This window comes from Semicossyphus pulcher, unplaced genomic scaffold, assembly GCF_022749685.1.
Source record: "Semicossyphus pulcher isolate SPU_LCO1_2020_fin unplaced genomic scaffold, fSemPul1.0.p SCAF_16, whole genome shotgun sequence".
Taxonomy (NCBI): domain Eukaryota; kingdom Metazoa; phylum Chordata; class Actinopteri; order Labriformes; family Labridae; genus Semicossyphus; species Semicossyphus pulcher.
In genome coordinates this window covers 2,681,428-2,696,484 of record NW_027211670.1, presented here as the reverse complement: position 1 = coordinate 2,696,484, position 15,057 = coordinate 2,681,428, and the positions used below count along the sequence as shown (strand labels likewise).

At 43.0% G+C, this 15,057-nt stretch overlaps 1 protein-coding gene across 4 annotated transcripts in view; it reads right to left on the bottom strand.

Annotated features, from left to right (window-relative positions):
* The window catches only part of mprip (myosin phosphatase Rho interacting protein), a 45,707-nt gene extending 31,100 nt beyond the window's left edge, over nucleotides 1–14,607 (bottom strand). For all 4 annotated transcript variants that reach the window (XM_069664040.1, XM_069664042.1, XM_069664043.1 and 1 more), the window contains exons 1-3: nucleotides 13,725–14,607; nucleotides 7,532–7,609; nucleotides 6,682–6,747 (exon numbers count right to left, since the gene is read on the bottom strand). In XM_069664040.1, the coding sequence (XP_069520141.1) occupies nucleotides 6,682–6,747; nucleotides 7,532–7,609; nucleotides 13,725–13,850 (270 nt within the window). In that variant the 5' untranslated portion in view covers nucleotides 13,851–14,607. The remainder of the gene's footprint in view (nucleotides 1–6,681; nucleotides 6,748–7,531; nucleotides 7,610–13,724) is intronic.
* Between the last annotated feature and the right edge of the window lie 450 nt (nucleotides 14,608–15,057).

Here is a 15,057-nt window from a genome sequence, read left to right as displayed (position 1 = left end):
AAACACATGAATTGTTGTGGGTTTGATTTCTACACAACTGGGCCAATTCCATATCCTCCCATTGTCTCTGGCCTCCACGGGGTCGACTATATTTAGCTCTGCAGCGCCATAATAATAAAACCAACACTTTCTCACACACTGTCACCCTGACTGACATGTTGCACACAGAGACACTGAACCAAACAGGAGAGCGAACTCCTCGCGTGTCTCTGAGGTAATTAGTCAGAGCTAAAATCTCTATTTGTTTATTGGAGCACATGTTCACTGGTGAAAACTGTAAAGACGGCATGAAGCACCAGCGGAGCCAGCTTCAGAGTGAAGTGGAGTACACCCACTCCATAAAGAATAATAAATCCTGCAGGAGGCTTTTACAGGCCCAGCCAAAGGAGAGTCCGCCCAGCAGCTCTGCAGAGAGACTGCTGTTTTACACGCTGCAAGTTTCTCCATCACAACTCCACCCAGACAGGAAGTGCTGCTCCGGCCTCTCCTCACACTGTGAGCACTCCGGCTGTCATGATGGAGCCACTTTCAGAAAAATAAACAACTACTAGAGATTGTCTGATACCAATTTTTCTGCCTGATACCGCTCATGAACAATTGCATACAGACAATGAATGCCTTTTTTAATATCAGCGTTGCTCTGACTGAAGCCTGTTGAATCTGTAGGAGCTGCAAAGACGTCGATCTTGTGCCTTAGAGGTATGTGAACCTGTGCAGAAATGTAGCTACATGTAGCAACCGCAAAAACGTCACATGTTCTGCTGGGGTGCATCACTCTGAAAGTACAGAGACCACTGTGTTTGATGCTACTTTGTAGCTAGCTGCTACAGCCTGTTAACTTCCACATGAAGCCTAATCTCAAACAGTGATTGTCAGTCTCAAAATCTATTGGTATACTGGTCAGAATTTGAATTTGAGTTAAAGTGAATCTACTGTTTAACATGTTTTCAGTCCAACATGTTCCTCCTGTTTGAAGAACATGACAACGTCAACAGAAGCCCAGCACAGTGGCAAAGAACCTGCTAACTGGGATTTAGGTGGTGAAGTAACTGAAGGGCAAAGACACACAAGCACAAGAGTAAGGCTGTAGGCTACATACGTAGGTTACAGTGTAGGCTCTGCATGGATTATATACACTAGTATTAGCCAGGCTTAGGCTAACACTCTGCTAGCACTGCACTGCTGTTGCTAGAATCACATGATCAATTCCCTGAAATAAGTGATTCAGTTGGTATACAGTCGGTGCAGGTGTAAGCCATGAAACATCCCTGCTTACAAAGAAAGTACATGAGACGTGAACGCAGCCTCCAGGTCTGATAAGTGCCACAGAGCTGCTCTATCACTGACCAGCAGGGACTGGAACATGGTGACTTCAATACATTCAGCTGTTCTAAAACACAATCTGAGGAGTCGGCTGTCGATGTGTTCAGTAAGTACATTTAGGTCAAAGCCTGTTTTTAGCTAGCTAAAACTAGCATGCCGTGCTCCCCAGGCTAGCGCCAGGTGATGACTTTGGTTTGCTCTTCCTCGACTCCGCTAGCTCATCCAAATATCACATCATGTCTCCTAAAATCAAGACGGAAATACCAAATTTGAGGCTATAGAAGTCCACAATCGTGACAGTGGCTACATCCACTTCTTATAAACAGCCTCCGGGGGCAGCACAGCGCACGTCACTGAGAAGGCTACTGTCAAGGAGCTGTGAGGAAGAACTGGGAAAACAAGCTGGTTATTTCCAGCGCTGATAAATGATGGAGTCTATAACAATAAATACAGAGGTATTTCTCAAACTGCTATCTGTATCATAAATCTTTAGAAAGCAGAAAGTTGTCCAAGTGAAACCTGACTGAGCTGCTTTTATTTTCTAAACTATGATGTAGGACAGGATCCGGCCCCGTCCTGCCTCCTCCTCCTTCTTTAACACGTTCTCATGGTCATTGACCTTTGACCTTTAAAACTTCAGGGTGGTCTCACTTTTCTTCCATGCTTGTGGAAAATTCTGTCCCCCCCTGACAGTCTCACTTTGTATCCATTTATCTAAATTTGATTAGTCTTTAACAGCGATGTTCTCCTCTCTCTGGTGCAGCATCAGCAGAGCGGGGTGCAGGAATGTCTGGGTCTGGGGCAGATGTGACGTTTCCTCTGTGGTTTTTAGGGGCTGCAGCTCCTTTTCTCTCTCCCTCTGTGGGCTGAGAGCTTACTGCAGTTCACCAAATAAGGGCATCGCAGGAGGAATGCTGCTTTACATGGGAGAGCATCTTTGCCTCGGCTCGTGGGGAAAATAGTTGAGCTTTAAGAGGCCGTTGCTTCAGATAGCACCCTGCTGTCTGCTGGGAGAAAATAGCACATGATGTCATTGCTCCCTGGACCTCATGATTCAGATGTTTGGAGCATCACTACCCAAAAATCAGCCGTAGCTTTATAATCTGTAGTGTGACGTAGAGACTCGCTGACACTGTCACAAACTTATATCAACAACACCCTGATCCTAGACTGACTACACACACAGAAAAGGCAAGAAGTTATCAATATCATGCTGTTAAAATAAGAACGAAAGCCACAAGCCAAGATGAGGTTATTTACAATCTTCTTCAATATACTGAAATTCAAAAGCACATACACAAAGACATATTACCGGTAAAAAATCCAATAACTCTTGTGCCAAACACATACGTTTGAAAATGACAGAAAAATGTAAATAAAATTATGAAATCGTCTTGCAACAATCGACTGGACTATTTCTGCAGGAAGTTAATGCCTTTACACATATTTATCAACACTTTAAACCAACAGTTTATGACACTTTAATTAGGGAGCAAGCCGATTATGCTACCTTTGGAAGGCACCCAGTTTGAGGCCTTTACGTCAAGCTAAGCTAAGCTAAGCAGCTGCTGGCCTAAGACATTAGAGTCATGGCAACTCATAATTTCATACTTAGTGGAGCTATTAGTTACTAGTGTGTCCAAACCAGCTGGACTCCACTGTAGTGAGGTAAATCTATAACAGTAACCATGGCGACAGCTCTGTGACATCCTGCGGTTTGTTCCTGTGTCAGTTTCCCTCGCTCAGCGATGGAGGATGGGTTTAACTTCTGACTCCTGCTAACGTTAGCCACTGCAGATGAAGCTGGAGCTGCTGCTTCACTGACGCTGTTTATGGATTAAACTGGAACTTAGAAGTGCTAACAACCAGAGCTAGCTAACAGTGACCGAATAACTACAGGCTTATCTATAAGAACCATGTGTTTTAACTGCATCTTTAGTTTGGCTAATCCCATCTGCAGCATCGCTATCAGAGTCACCGGGAGGCTGCACTGAGGATGTACTAGCAGTAACGCTAGCAACAACGTTAGCATTAGCCGCTTTGCTAAAGCAGTCAAACACTGCACTGCTTCAGATTTATAGACTGTTGAACTTGTATGTGAGGTCTCTGGTGTTTCCCCCTTTAGACGCAGCTACATGTTTACATAAATTGCAGGACGATGCAGCAGAGTTACATTTGGTAACACTTTGCTCCGCTGTATAAATCTTCTAGACTTTCTCCACATGAGAGCACAACAATGCAACGTCACTGCCTGACAGCGGCAGCTTCCTCATCACTAGGCGACGGTCAGCTATGATAGGTTGAAACGACTGTTAAAGTTAAATACTGATAGGAGCACCATTTGTCCATGAGCTTATCAGTACTTTCGGTACCGACCAATCAAGTATCGGTACCAAAAAATACCGGTTTTCAATACTCATTCCTCGTGTCCGGTCTGAGGGAAACACCAAGAAGAAGTAAGCTCTAGTAATCACAAGTTTAAGTCTTGATGGAAAAGACAAACAGTTCCCTTTGCTCCTGGAACGTCTCTTAAAACATCTTGAACAATTTGGACGGTTGTGACAACAAACAAATGAAAACATTTCAATCAGCAAAAACATGAACATGAGGCTCCACTTCACTTCAGCTTGGGTTTGAACCTGTTTAATGTGTGTATCAAACACAACAGATTTATGTGTGTAAGGCACAAACCTCGTCTGAGGGTGTTGATGAACAGCAGCAGAGATAATGTGATCAAAGCAGTCATAAGACAAAGAGGTGGGTGTGGCTCCTGTAAATCTGTCCTCTGTATAAAGCCACATGAGAGGGGTAAATAATATGACTGTAAACCTCAAACTAATCACATCTCCAGTCTGTGTGAAACAATGATGATCTTGATGAGATCAACAACATGACTGTGTGGTTATCAGCTGCACAGTTCCTCTGCTCGGGCTCTCAGCACAAAGCAGCCATTTCCCTGACCCACTTTCCTGCCTCGTGGAGCAGATGAAAAGAGCGAGGACAATGAGGCAGACAGTTTTGGAATCACTGTTACAATGAGAGGAAAACACAGCAGGCTGGGTGTCACTGGAAACACATTACACAGTGGAACCACGCACACGCACGCACGCAAACCCAACAGAGTTTCCTCCCATTGTCATCACTGGAAACACAAAGAGATCCACCACATGTGACTTCAAACAGCTGCTCAACACAGCGAGGAGGAGCCCGGCTGCTACAGAGTGGGATCATCACCTCCACTGTGCGGCTCGCTCACAGGGAAACACCTGCTCAAAGAACCGCTGGGATTCAGATTAAAAGTCAGTAAAAAACAGTCGAAACTATCGCTTACTTGAAGTGTAGCTTGCTTTACAGACAACATGCCACACAAATGTGTGTGTGTGTGTGTTCTGGCAGGCCGGCTGGTGGTGTGTGGCCCCCACTGTTTACATACAAACAGTGTAATCTGCAGCCTGATCAGCTGGTATGGGTTTGGTCACCCGTGTCACATTCCCCCAGCGACACACCACAAAGAGGCTTACAGTGGTCAACAAGAGGTGACTTCCCACAGACGAGTTTCACTGCACAACGCTCATTAGCTGCTCCATAACAGTCGACCAATCATTACATCTACTTTTAGTGTTACCTTGTGGGTAACGCATGCATGTGACATAATCCAGCAGGTTTGTTTTCTGAAGTGAGTCTATCTTGCATGAAGATGGTCTTTTCCTTGCTTGAGTCTCTGCAGTCGGCTATTTAGCAGCTACGAGTCAGGCTAAAGCTAACTCAATCAGTCTAAAGAAACCAGGGGTCTCCCATCTACGTGAACCAGTTAGCAGCTACAAGCCAGGCTAAAGCTAGCAGAATCAGCTTTACGAAACAAGAGGTAACTCAACTAAGTTAGCTTGCTTGCAGCTTACAGCTAAGAAAAAGCTAACAGAATTAGGCAACCTTGGAGCTACTTAGCAGCTATTAGATAGGCTAAAGCTAACAGAATCAGCCTTAAGAGACCAGAGGTGACCCAACTACATTAGCCAGTTAGCAGCTACAAGCCAGGCTAAAGCTAACAAAATCAGCCTTTTAGAAAGTTAGGTCTCCTTTTTATGTAAGCTAGTTAGTGGTTACAAGCCAGGCTAAAGCTAACTGAAGCAACTAAAGGAAACCAGATCTCTTCAGGTATGCAAGCCAGTTATCAGCTAGGAGTCAGGCTAAAGCTAACTAAATCAGCATCAAGAAACCAGCAGTCTCCAAATTAATGTTATAGTGTGTTAAAATAAATGTACATGTTCAGTCTCTGTTAGCCGTTAGCACTGTCATTAACAGGTGTCGTGCTAGTACTTCTGAACTCCAAACATGTTCTGATGAACCAAAGAATAAAATAAAATAAAAATAAGATTATGAGTGTGAAACTACGAGTCCACTAATGGCTTAAACTAATAACTACTAGTGGACTTAAGTCAGAGGCAGCCTTAGAGTTTATCCAGTAATCTATCATAAACATGAAGCAACAATGGATCCATTAGTGTCAAGATGTGTGTTAACATCGTATTTCACATATGTGTGTGATGTTGCTACAACCGAATCAGAGTCTGCAGCATGATTGCCTCCCTCTGTTAGAGAGATCCTGCTGACCCCTCTGTGAACTAGAAGGGAAAGTTTCAACACTGTTTGCAACACTGCTGACTGATGTTTTTTTAACCCCTGGGAGATAAGCCTGCAGTATCCTCATTATATTACTACACTAGATGAATGACGATCAATATGATCACCAACTACTCCCAGACCAGAGAATTTAAAAACATGCACGTAAGAGCAGAGCAAGCAACAATGGTACACTCTACTACCCTCCATGTCTCTCTCCTGCTGAACAGTCTGAGGCTGAAATGAGCCGGTGAAAGGAAGGGAAGAGTACAACTACGAGCCAGAGAACAAGGATGTAGACAATGCACAATGTTGCATGATGAAGGAAATGTTTTAAACATGTTTGTAACACACACAGTGCGTTTTAATAAGAACTACTGGATTTAACTGAAGATTTTTTTTAGTTCAAGAAAACTCAACAGAGCAACTGACTACACAGAGCCCCACCAAAAATATGATCATTACTGCAACACAACCAAAAGATTCACAGATGTATCAAGATTTTTACTAAATATTATTATAATTATTTCTATTATCAAGACAGATTTAGAGACTCTTTCTGAACATTTCTGATTTTGTTACAAACATTGTGACGGCATCAGGACACTTAAGCAACTCTGACAGCCAAATTCTAGATGTGTAACAACCTCTGGCTCAAACTGTTTCTAAAGTCATTACAGCTTAAGGTTTAGTCCCTGTATGTGGCTCCTGTGAATGTGGACAAGATGTTTAACTTACCGACTCGTCCAGAGCAAAGCGCAGACAGCCATGTTCGTACAGCACAAAGAATCTCCGCTGCCATTTCTGTCACAAGAAACACAAGCAGTCAGAACCGTCTGAATTTCAAGTCACTAAGGCACAGACACGTTGAACATAAGTGTAACTGTTGGTTGGACTTTAAAACACTTCCAGCCTACTACCTGTTTTTTGTTTTTTTACTTTTTTTTTTTTTTGAGAGAGGACAGTGGATAGTGGCGTAAATGAGGGAAGAGAGAGTGGGGATGACACGCGGCAAAGGGCCGCAGGTTTTAATCATGTGTCAGTTTGATTTAGAGAGGAGAGACTTATGTGGATGATTCAGCTGATAAAAAACCTTGCTAACACCTAAGGGTAATTTTAGACTTGGTTTATTGTGAGCCTACCATGCTGCTGCTCCTTCATTGCTTAGTGTACAGTGACGCAACAAATAAACAATGCATACTTGTTTATCCTTAAATTCGTCTTAAAGTTGAAGTGGTCGACTTGTAGGGGGCAGCCCTAATTCAGACAAAACACTGCACCTTCCTACAGGGCTGTGTGGAGCTTTAGGGTTATTTATTGGTGACATGAAACATTCACAAATTCATGTTTTATTTCAATGATTAATGTTCTTTTGCTTCGGTTTCTAGATTCCTCGAGCACCACTCCTCTCTCTCTCATGCAGCCTGGGTTGAGATTGTCTTTGTAGATCCTTTTTTAAAGATAATGAATGTGTAATTAACAAGGATTTTATCGTTTGTGAACATGTGGTTTTAAAAAGGATTGATACATCGGAAACCTCCCTTGTACCTATCGAGCGAACAAACTTGGAGGCCTGTAATGCTCTTACCCGAGATCTCTGCATCGGATTGTCAAAGTCAGTTCCCTCGGGGGCCAAACACAGCCATCCACCATAAATAGGTTTAGCCTGTAAAAGAGAGAGGGGGAGAGAAACAGAGCAATTTAGGTAATCATTAAAACCAGGAGAGTGTGTGAGCTGAGGGGGAGGGGAGGGAGAGAGAGACAGAGAGGGGCGGGGGGGGGGGGAGACAGATAGAGAGAGAGAGAGGGAGAGAGGAGTCTGTTGGGGTCCAGATGTTGCCTCTGTTAGTTAGTGAGCGTTGTGCTGTAATCAGGTCTGTTTGATGACTGACTGCCTCTCCTTCCCCACAGCAGATGAGACCACTGACAAACACACACACACACACACACACACACACACACACACACACACACACACACACACACACACACACACACACACACACACACACACACACACACACACACACACACACACACACACACACACACACACACTCCTGGTTCACATTCTGGACCGGTTTGACCACAAACCAGTGCAGAGAGTTCAAAAGACGTGGAAACACATAAACACAGAGCAGCAGGTCGGCTCGTAAACCCTCTGAGCTCTGCAGATGAAGCGAGCTTACATCAGTAGTTGTGATTGTTGTGATGTCATTTCATAGCGTATCTTTGAGTCATTTATATCCCTGGAAACTGTACAACCTAACCTAAATAGTGATGTAACTAAATATAAAAATACTTAAAAGTATTGAAAATGTGTCATAAATTGACATGTTCTTCATCAGAATCTGCTAAATAAACAAAACATATTGATCCAAATCTTTTCTGATTGTAGAAGCATGAGCTTCATGTTTCTGAACACTCCAGAGGTGGTCATGTTTAGGAGCACAGAGTGCAGATGTCCTAATGGTTTGATTTGCAATAGAAATACAGTGTCTCGTCTACATTGGTGTGTTTGCTCATTGTAATGTACTTTCTTGGAGTGTTTTCAAATGATTCATATTTTTGGAACCCTAAAGGTTATTAGGTTATATATTTAGATAAGTTATGCTCTTGCTGTTATGGGTTTTATTTCACATGATGTTAAACAGGATTAAATAACAATCCCCGACTTTAAGAATGCAGCCAGCCCCGCAGTTTGTGAATTTTCAGCACGTTTATACCATATGTGTGTAACGTCGTGTTGACTCAAAAGATGGAAACCTTATTTGTTGGAATAAAGAATAAAGGTTGTAGATAATTGATTTTTTTTCTTGAATAAATGTAGACTGGATCATGCTGTCAACAATCTCATAGTTTGCAGTGTTGTGACCCATTTTTCAGCCTTTTAGCATAACGTAATGAAGTCATCACCAACATTATACTACATGATGTTAAGAGAAACAGAAGTGTGATGCAAACAGAGACCTGCAGGACGTCTGTTTCCTCAGGTTAACCTGCTGCTCTTTGCTCTGCACTAACTCTGACTGTCTCTGTGCTTTAACTGTTAACCATTACCGAGCAGCTCTCATATCTGCACTCACTCCTCCACCCCTCTCACAAACCTGAAATGTCTCTGCTGGAAAGAAGGATCTGATTATTAGTCTGCTCTGTCTCTCAAACTACTCCATGTCACTGCATGCCCACCATAAATCTATATGTGCCTGGGTTGAGCGTGTACGGACGTGTCTATGAAGGCAGTTTGGATGAGCTGAAGCCATTTAAAAGGTTATTTTGTAGGGGAGGCATGTTGTGACCCAGATAAATCACATCAGTCTGTTAATTAGGCACAAGATGACAAATGATTTCCCCTTGCTGAGATGTCCTGCACTGAGACGGACAGACTGAGGACGGCTCAGACTGGAGAGAGAAAACAGTGTTACAGGGAGAGAACATGGAGCAGCTGTTTGAGAGCAAGCACGAGCACATCCTCTGTCACATACTATACTACGAGTTCATGCACACCTCTCATTGTGCAGCTGCCGCCTTACATTTAAGTTTTAGATAACTCCTCATTTCATCTGCCATGAATAAGTGCGCTTCCCATGAGTGGGACGTAGAATTAAAGAAGAATCAAAAGTTCAGCTCACACAGCGCCGTGTCAATCACAGCCAGTTAGTCCTCCAGTGTAAAATAATGCATGCACACTAATGTTGTTGCTGATGCTAATGAGTCATATATATGCTACATATTTTAGTCTTATTTCACACTGATCAACATGGAAATATCATTTGATAATTCTGCAGGTTTGATGAATATCCTGATGCTGACAGAAGCCTGAAGAAAACACACGGTTCATTTTGTAAACATGAGCTAAAGCAGTCACACATTCGCTCTTTGTTCTTTTTTAAAGTTAGATAAATAAATGGTTAAAAACGCTGAACCACTTCTGTGTTAAAAGTCAGAGCTTCTCTGTCGCTCTTCAGTAGACAACGGATGTCCGGAGAGGGGGCTGGTAGCCATGACGCCACTACCGTCTATATAACTGAAGTCATGTGACCAGTTTGGTCAACATTTTCCTCATCCTTGAAGAATAACAGGAGTTCACTTTCACCTTCTATTTTGTGCCTCTCTGTTCATTTCCCATCTTTTCACAGAGGACATCCACAATCTAAAACAAAGCTAAAGGTGTGTGCACTCCATCGGGTACTTTACATGCAACCAGAAAACTGCAGACTGACTGCTTGTTGTCCATATTTAGGGCCTGTGTGCACTAACGCAGGTTTTTGCGCAGGCAGCGCCTAGTTTCTATTCATCCAACGCAGCTCAGCGTTTTCAGCACCTGGCGACCTCAAGAAGGGGCGGGACTTCAGATATCAACTTTGTCAACAACAATGGCGGCAGTGAAGCTAATCCTTTAGTTTTTAGGAGTTCAGTTTCCAGGTGTAGAGCGGCTGCTGATGCCAGGACTCGATTCCTTTCATTGTTTTTATGTTTTCTTTGTAACATTTCCTTGAATAAAAGCAAATATGAAGCATTCAGAACGCTTTGAAACAGACTTAAGTCACCAAGTGCCACAAGACAACTTTCGTAACCTAGCAACAGTAAGCCCCAGTGAGAAACGCTCTGAAATTGAGGTAGTGGGTGCTGCCAGCCTAGAAATGGCGTTGGTGGACACAGGCCCTTATGCAGAGTGACAGGTTGTAAGGTCTATCCATATGGAGTTAATTATTTCCATCAAAGTAAAATTCATGGCCATCCCCTCTCTCACCCAGCCCGACCAATCCACAGTCAGGTGTTAGCTTCATGTGGAGGCAACATCGTGTAGCAGCTAGCTTTAACCTAGCAACAAACACAGTGTCCTCTGTAGCTTCTACAAAGTGGACCAAAGCAGCTGTTAGTTTGTTTTATCATGTCAAGTAGTTTCACTTCTGAGGACGTTACCATCAGAGTGGACTCAACACAGAAGTATACATGAGGCTTTGACGAGGGCAGAGCCACAGATATGAAGTGATGGCGTCATAAAGTGATTAAGTGGCTCTGAGCACAGCCTGTTAAAGCTTCACACTGTGTGTAACGTTTGACTCCACTGAGGATCATTATAGGCTCACATGGTGGGAAACACTACTCTGATTTCCCGACCCCACACTTCCTCTCTCCTCCAGTGACTCCTGCTCCCACTCCTCAGTCCCAGCACACCCTGCTGTCTCCCTGCGTCTCTCCCACGTACGCTTAAACTTCATCCTGTCTGCATCCTCCACCTCTGCCCCGCCTCCCACCTCCTCCTCCTCGCCGGACAGCCTGATCACTTTCCAACAAGCTCCATGAACTTCTTCAACTCTGGCGGGACAAACTCTTCATGTGACCGAGTGAAAACCGTGACAACAGACCTGGAACTTGTAGGGAAATAAAACCTCCTTCTGGAGCACATTAATTGAAATAAATGAATGTTCCTGGGCTCCAGCAGCAGCAGCAGCCCCTCCCCCAGCCCACCTTTTATTCTGACGCTGTTGAACAAAGACTTTGTTTATATTGGATACTGTCCTTCCGACATGCAGCTCTCTTCCTTTGCATAACTTTTCCATGTGGGCTATCTGTTTCAAAGCAGCGTTCTCAAGTTCCAGCTCTCTTTAAGATCTGAATTACTTTAATTTAGGGCTCAAATTCACTCAGCTAACCCGCGTATTCATGGTGTTTAACAGCATTACACAGCCTTACAGGAGCTTTCGCCTCTCCGGGTTACTGAGTTTATCTCCTGTAAGTCGGCCCGTATCAGTTTCTCAACACTGGGAACATTTTATAAAGCCTTACCCTCACCTCAGAAGTTTAACACTGTTTATGTGCGGTTATACAACACAGCTTTAGGCCAGTAATGGCCTGGAGCGTGGAGGTAGCTGGTCTGAGCAGCGTCCACATACAGTCCTTAAAAAACCTGCTCCCTGCTGTCTGTTTGGATAGCTGACAGGCTGGAGACAGATTCAAACAGCCTGCGGGCGCTGGATGAGCGAGGACGGATGGCGTATCATTCAGTAAGCTTCTCTGGTTCCGTCAGAGAGCGAGGGCCGGGTCACAGGGAGATTAGAGGAAGTGATGTAACAGTAAGCCATCTATCTTCACTCAGGAGTCTGAAGGGTTAACCTGCAGTACACTCAGTGCAGAGAGCAATACGCACTTTAGAAACAGAGGATGCTGACGTTGCTGTTTGGCTCTAAAGCTGCGTTCAAGGGCCCATCTGGGCCTCAAGTCTGGGATCAATTACAGGACACAACAGAGACTAAACTAATGATCTAAGAGGCAGAAACAAGCACTCAGAACATGCTCTTAATATGATCTCCACTGCTTCACTTTATCTTTGCTCCACTCATCTGTGCTGTTCTATAATCAGGTTCAAGCAGCTTCCTTATAAGGAACCAGGAAACAGGATTTGAAGTAAGTTCCTGGGACTTCATTTTACCTTCAAAAAGTTCCTGCTTAAGGGGGTAGTAACGTTCCAAAAGTAAAGGACCTTTGGGGGTGGGGCTGCAACGCTGAACATTTCTATTCATTCATTTATTTCAGCAACAATTTTGAAAATTACAAAGTCTAAACTGGTGGTTTGCTTTTAAGTTTTTGTGCTTTGACCTTCCAAAATCAAAATCCAGCTTGCTGTTGCTGTCAGTCACTTCAGATGGCATCATCGTATCTGTGAACAATAAATAAATGTAAAAACAGCTTTCAACACGTCAGCAGACTAATCAGCCCAACAGAAGCCGTAGTGAACCCTTTAGATCCTTGTCAAGTAGCTGCTGGACTAAAAGTTCCTGTTACTTTGGGTGGAAACGTGACTACAGTGGTCTCTGGTCTGCCTGGGGTAAAAACAAACAACTGCAGATAAACAACAGCTGAAGGTTACACAATCAAAGACAACAAGCTGGAAGCCAAATGTCGTCTATGTAGCTGTACTGTAAGAAAAGAACAAGAAATGCACAGGAAGTCACTCTACAGACACACAGAAGATGTAGAAACGTTCTCTACACAGCAGCTGTGACTGTTCCTTATCAAGCGCTTTCATTGATTGTATCACATTAAGATAAGACCGTCTCTTTAACTCAATTTGAATATCTAACTTATTTAAATACAAAACAAATATTACAGCATGTAAGGTATTTCCACACTACGAGGACTGTGTAGCCGTCTGGCCTACATTCTCATGAGCTGGACAAGCTGGTTTCACCGCCAATAATCATTTAGCACTTTCCAAACATTGGCAGCAACAACAGAACAAGAAAAGACTTTTTTCGATGACAATTAATTAATAGACTTTAAACAGGGGGTGTAAGAAAATATGAATACACTTTATGTCACAAAATCATGTTTTAGATACTGTTCTTACTCCTGAAGCACTGTACAGAAGTTAGTTTAACAGTTTATATTCAAAATCTTTAATTTTACCAAATAAAGGGCAACTGCTAACTCTTCTCAGCAGATAGCATAAAATCTTGTGGTGGATGTTGAATGTTTCAGGGACTGAAACAGTCATTAGGAAAGCCAGTTTCTGATGCAGATCACACTGTGCTGATTGCATGTTTTGTCCTTTATAAAGTGGCAGTTTTACTCAAATTAGATTTTAAAGAAAGTACAATATATCGCCTTGTTTACAATATCATAATGTATCCCGGTGTATTGAATCATAACCCGTATCTCCATACATATAGTATCGCCAGATTCTTGCTAATTCACAGCCTTATTTTAAACCATTGACAGGGGAATCTAAATATACTTAATTATACAACATGAATATTATCATGTGCATTTCTTACCTGTGTCAGGTCCTGGTCGGTGAGCAGATGCAGCTCTCGGGGTTTGAAGCAGTTCTGACATTTGCTTTTGTTGAAGAAGTTCGCCTGGAATTTCCTGCAGGGGTTTTCTTTAGCGGTAGACATCATTTCACCTCTTTTTACACTCTCTGTGGATCTTTGATGAACAGTGCAGCTGTAATCCTGCTCTTTTCTTCTGCTTATTCTATCCCAACTTGTTAAAAGCTCCTGAACTCCGACGCATTTTCAAGTAAAAAGAAAAGACCAAACAGGATTGAATTGTTCGGGATTAAACTATTCTTTTTTCTATTTAGTTGTATCCAATTGCTGCTTCCTGGTGAATAATTAGCTGCCATTAAGCCAGGATTCCCATCCCTCAGTCAGTGCTGGAGCAGCTCAGTCCATGGCCTGCACCCACAAAGCGCAGAGAGGAGGCTAATATCCTGTTAGCTTCCAGTGGATTCCCACATCAATAATGTGATGGCCACAAAAACAACACATGCGCACAGGTATCACCTTTAATCTCCGAGGCGACAGTGTCCATTAAGTAACAACAGACTCCCATGTGAAGGCGAATAAAGCTCTCAGTCAGACAGCAGGACACTATCCCAGGAGGAGCAGTCAGTCCATGCGAACTTCATCCAGTGATTTTAGCTAGCGACGGTTAGCCCTGTTAGCTGGCTCGTAGATAGCCAATGAAACCTCCCCCTATTGGCTTTAACTTGACTTTTAAATTAAGAGACGGTCCGATAATCCGAGTCGTCCCCGTGCTTTAGTCCGTGGTAGACCCGCTGCATGCAGGCAGAGCAGCTCTGTGCCGGTCACAGGCGGCAGGAGGAGCATTCAGGGTTCGGTTCCATAACTAGCCTGGTTAGCAGCGATACGTTTATTTTCTTCTTTCCCAACGGAGCGAGGGGGAGCGGACAGCACACACACACACACACACACACAACCACACACACAGGCTCCTGGAAATCTGTGGAAGTCTCGCGATAACTGCTCACTGCCGCCGCCCACAGAGAGAACACAGCTTCTGATGAGCTTTTCAATATATTATCATATAATATAATAATCAATTCAATATATTATCATATAATATAATATAATAATCAATTGTCTACAAGAATATTTGTTGTTTTTTTGTCCATTGCAGAAAGGCACAGTTGGCTTTTACTCATTGCCCTGAAATGGGAAAAATTAATTACATTAACATGTGTACTTTTTATTTTCATCTTTCTTAATTTATTTTATTATTATTTATTAGAAGTAGAAACAAACATACAACACATATAAAGTGAACTTAAGCCTCTTACCCAATATGTTTCCTTTACTTTAT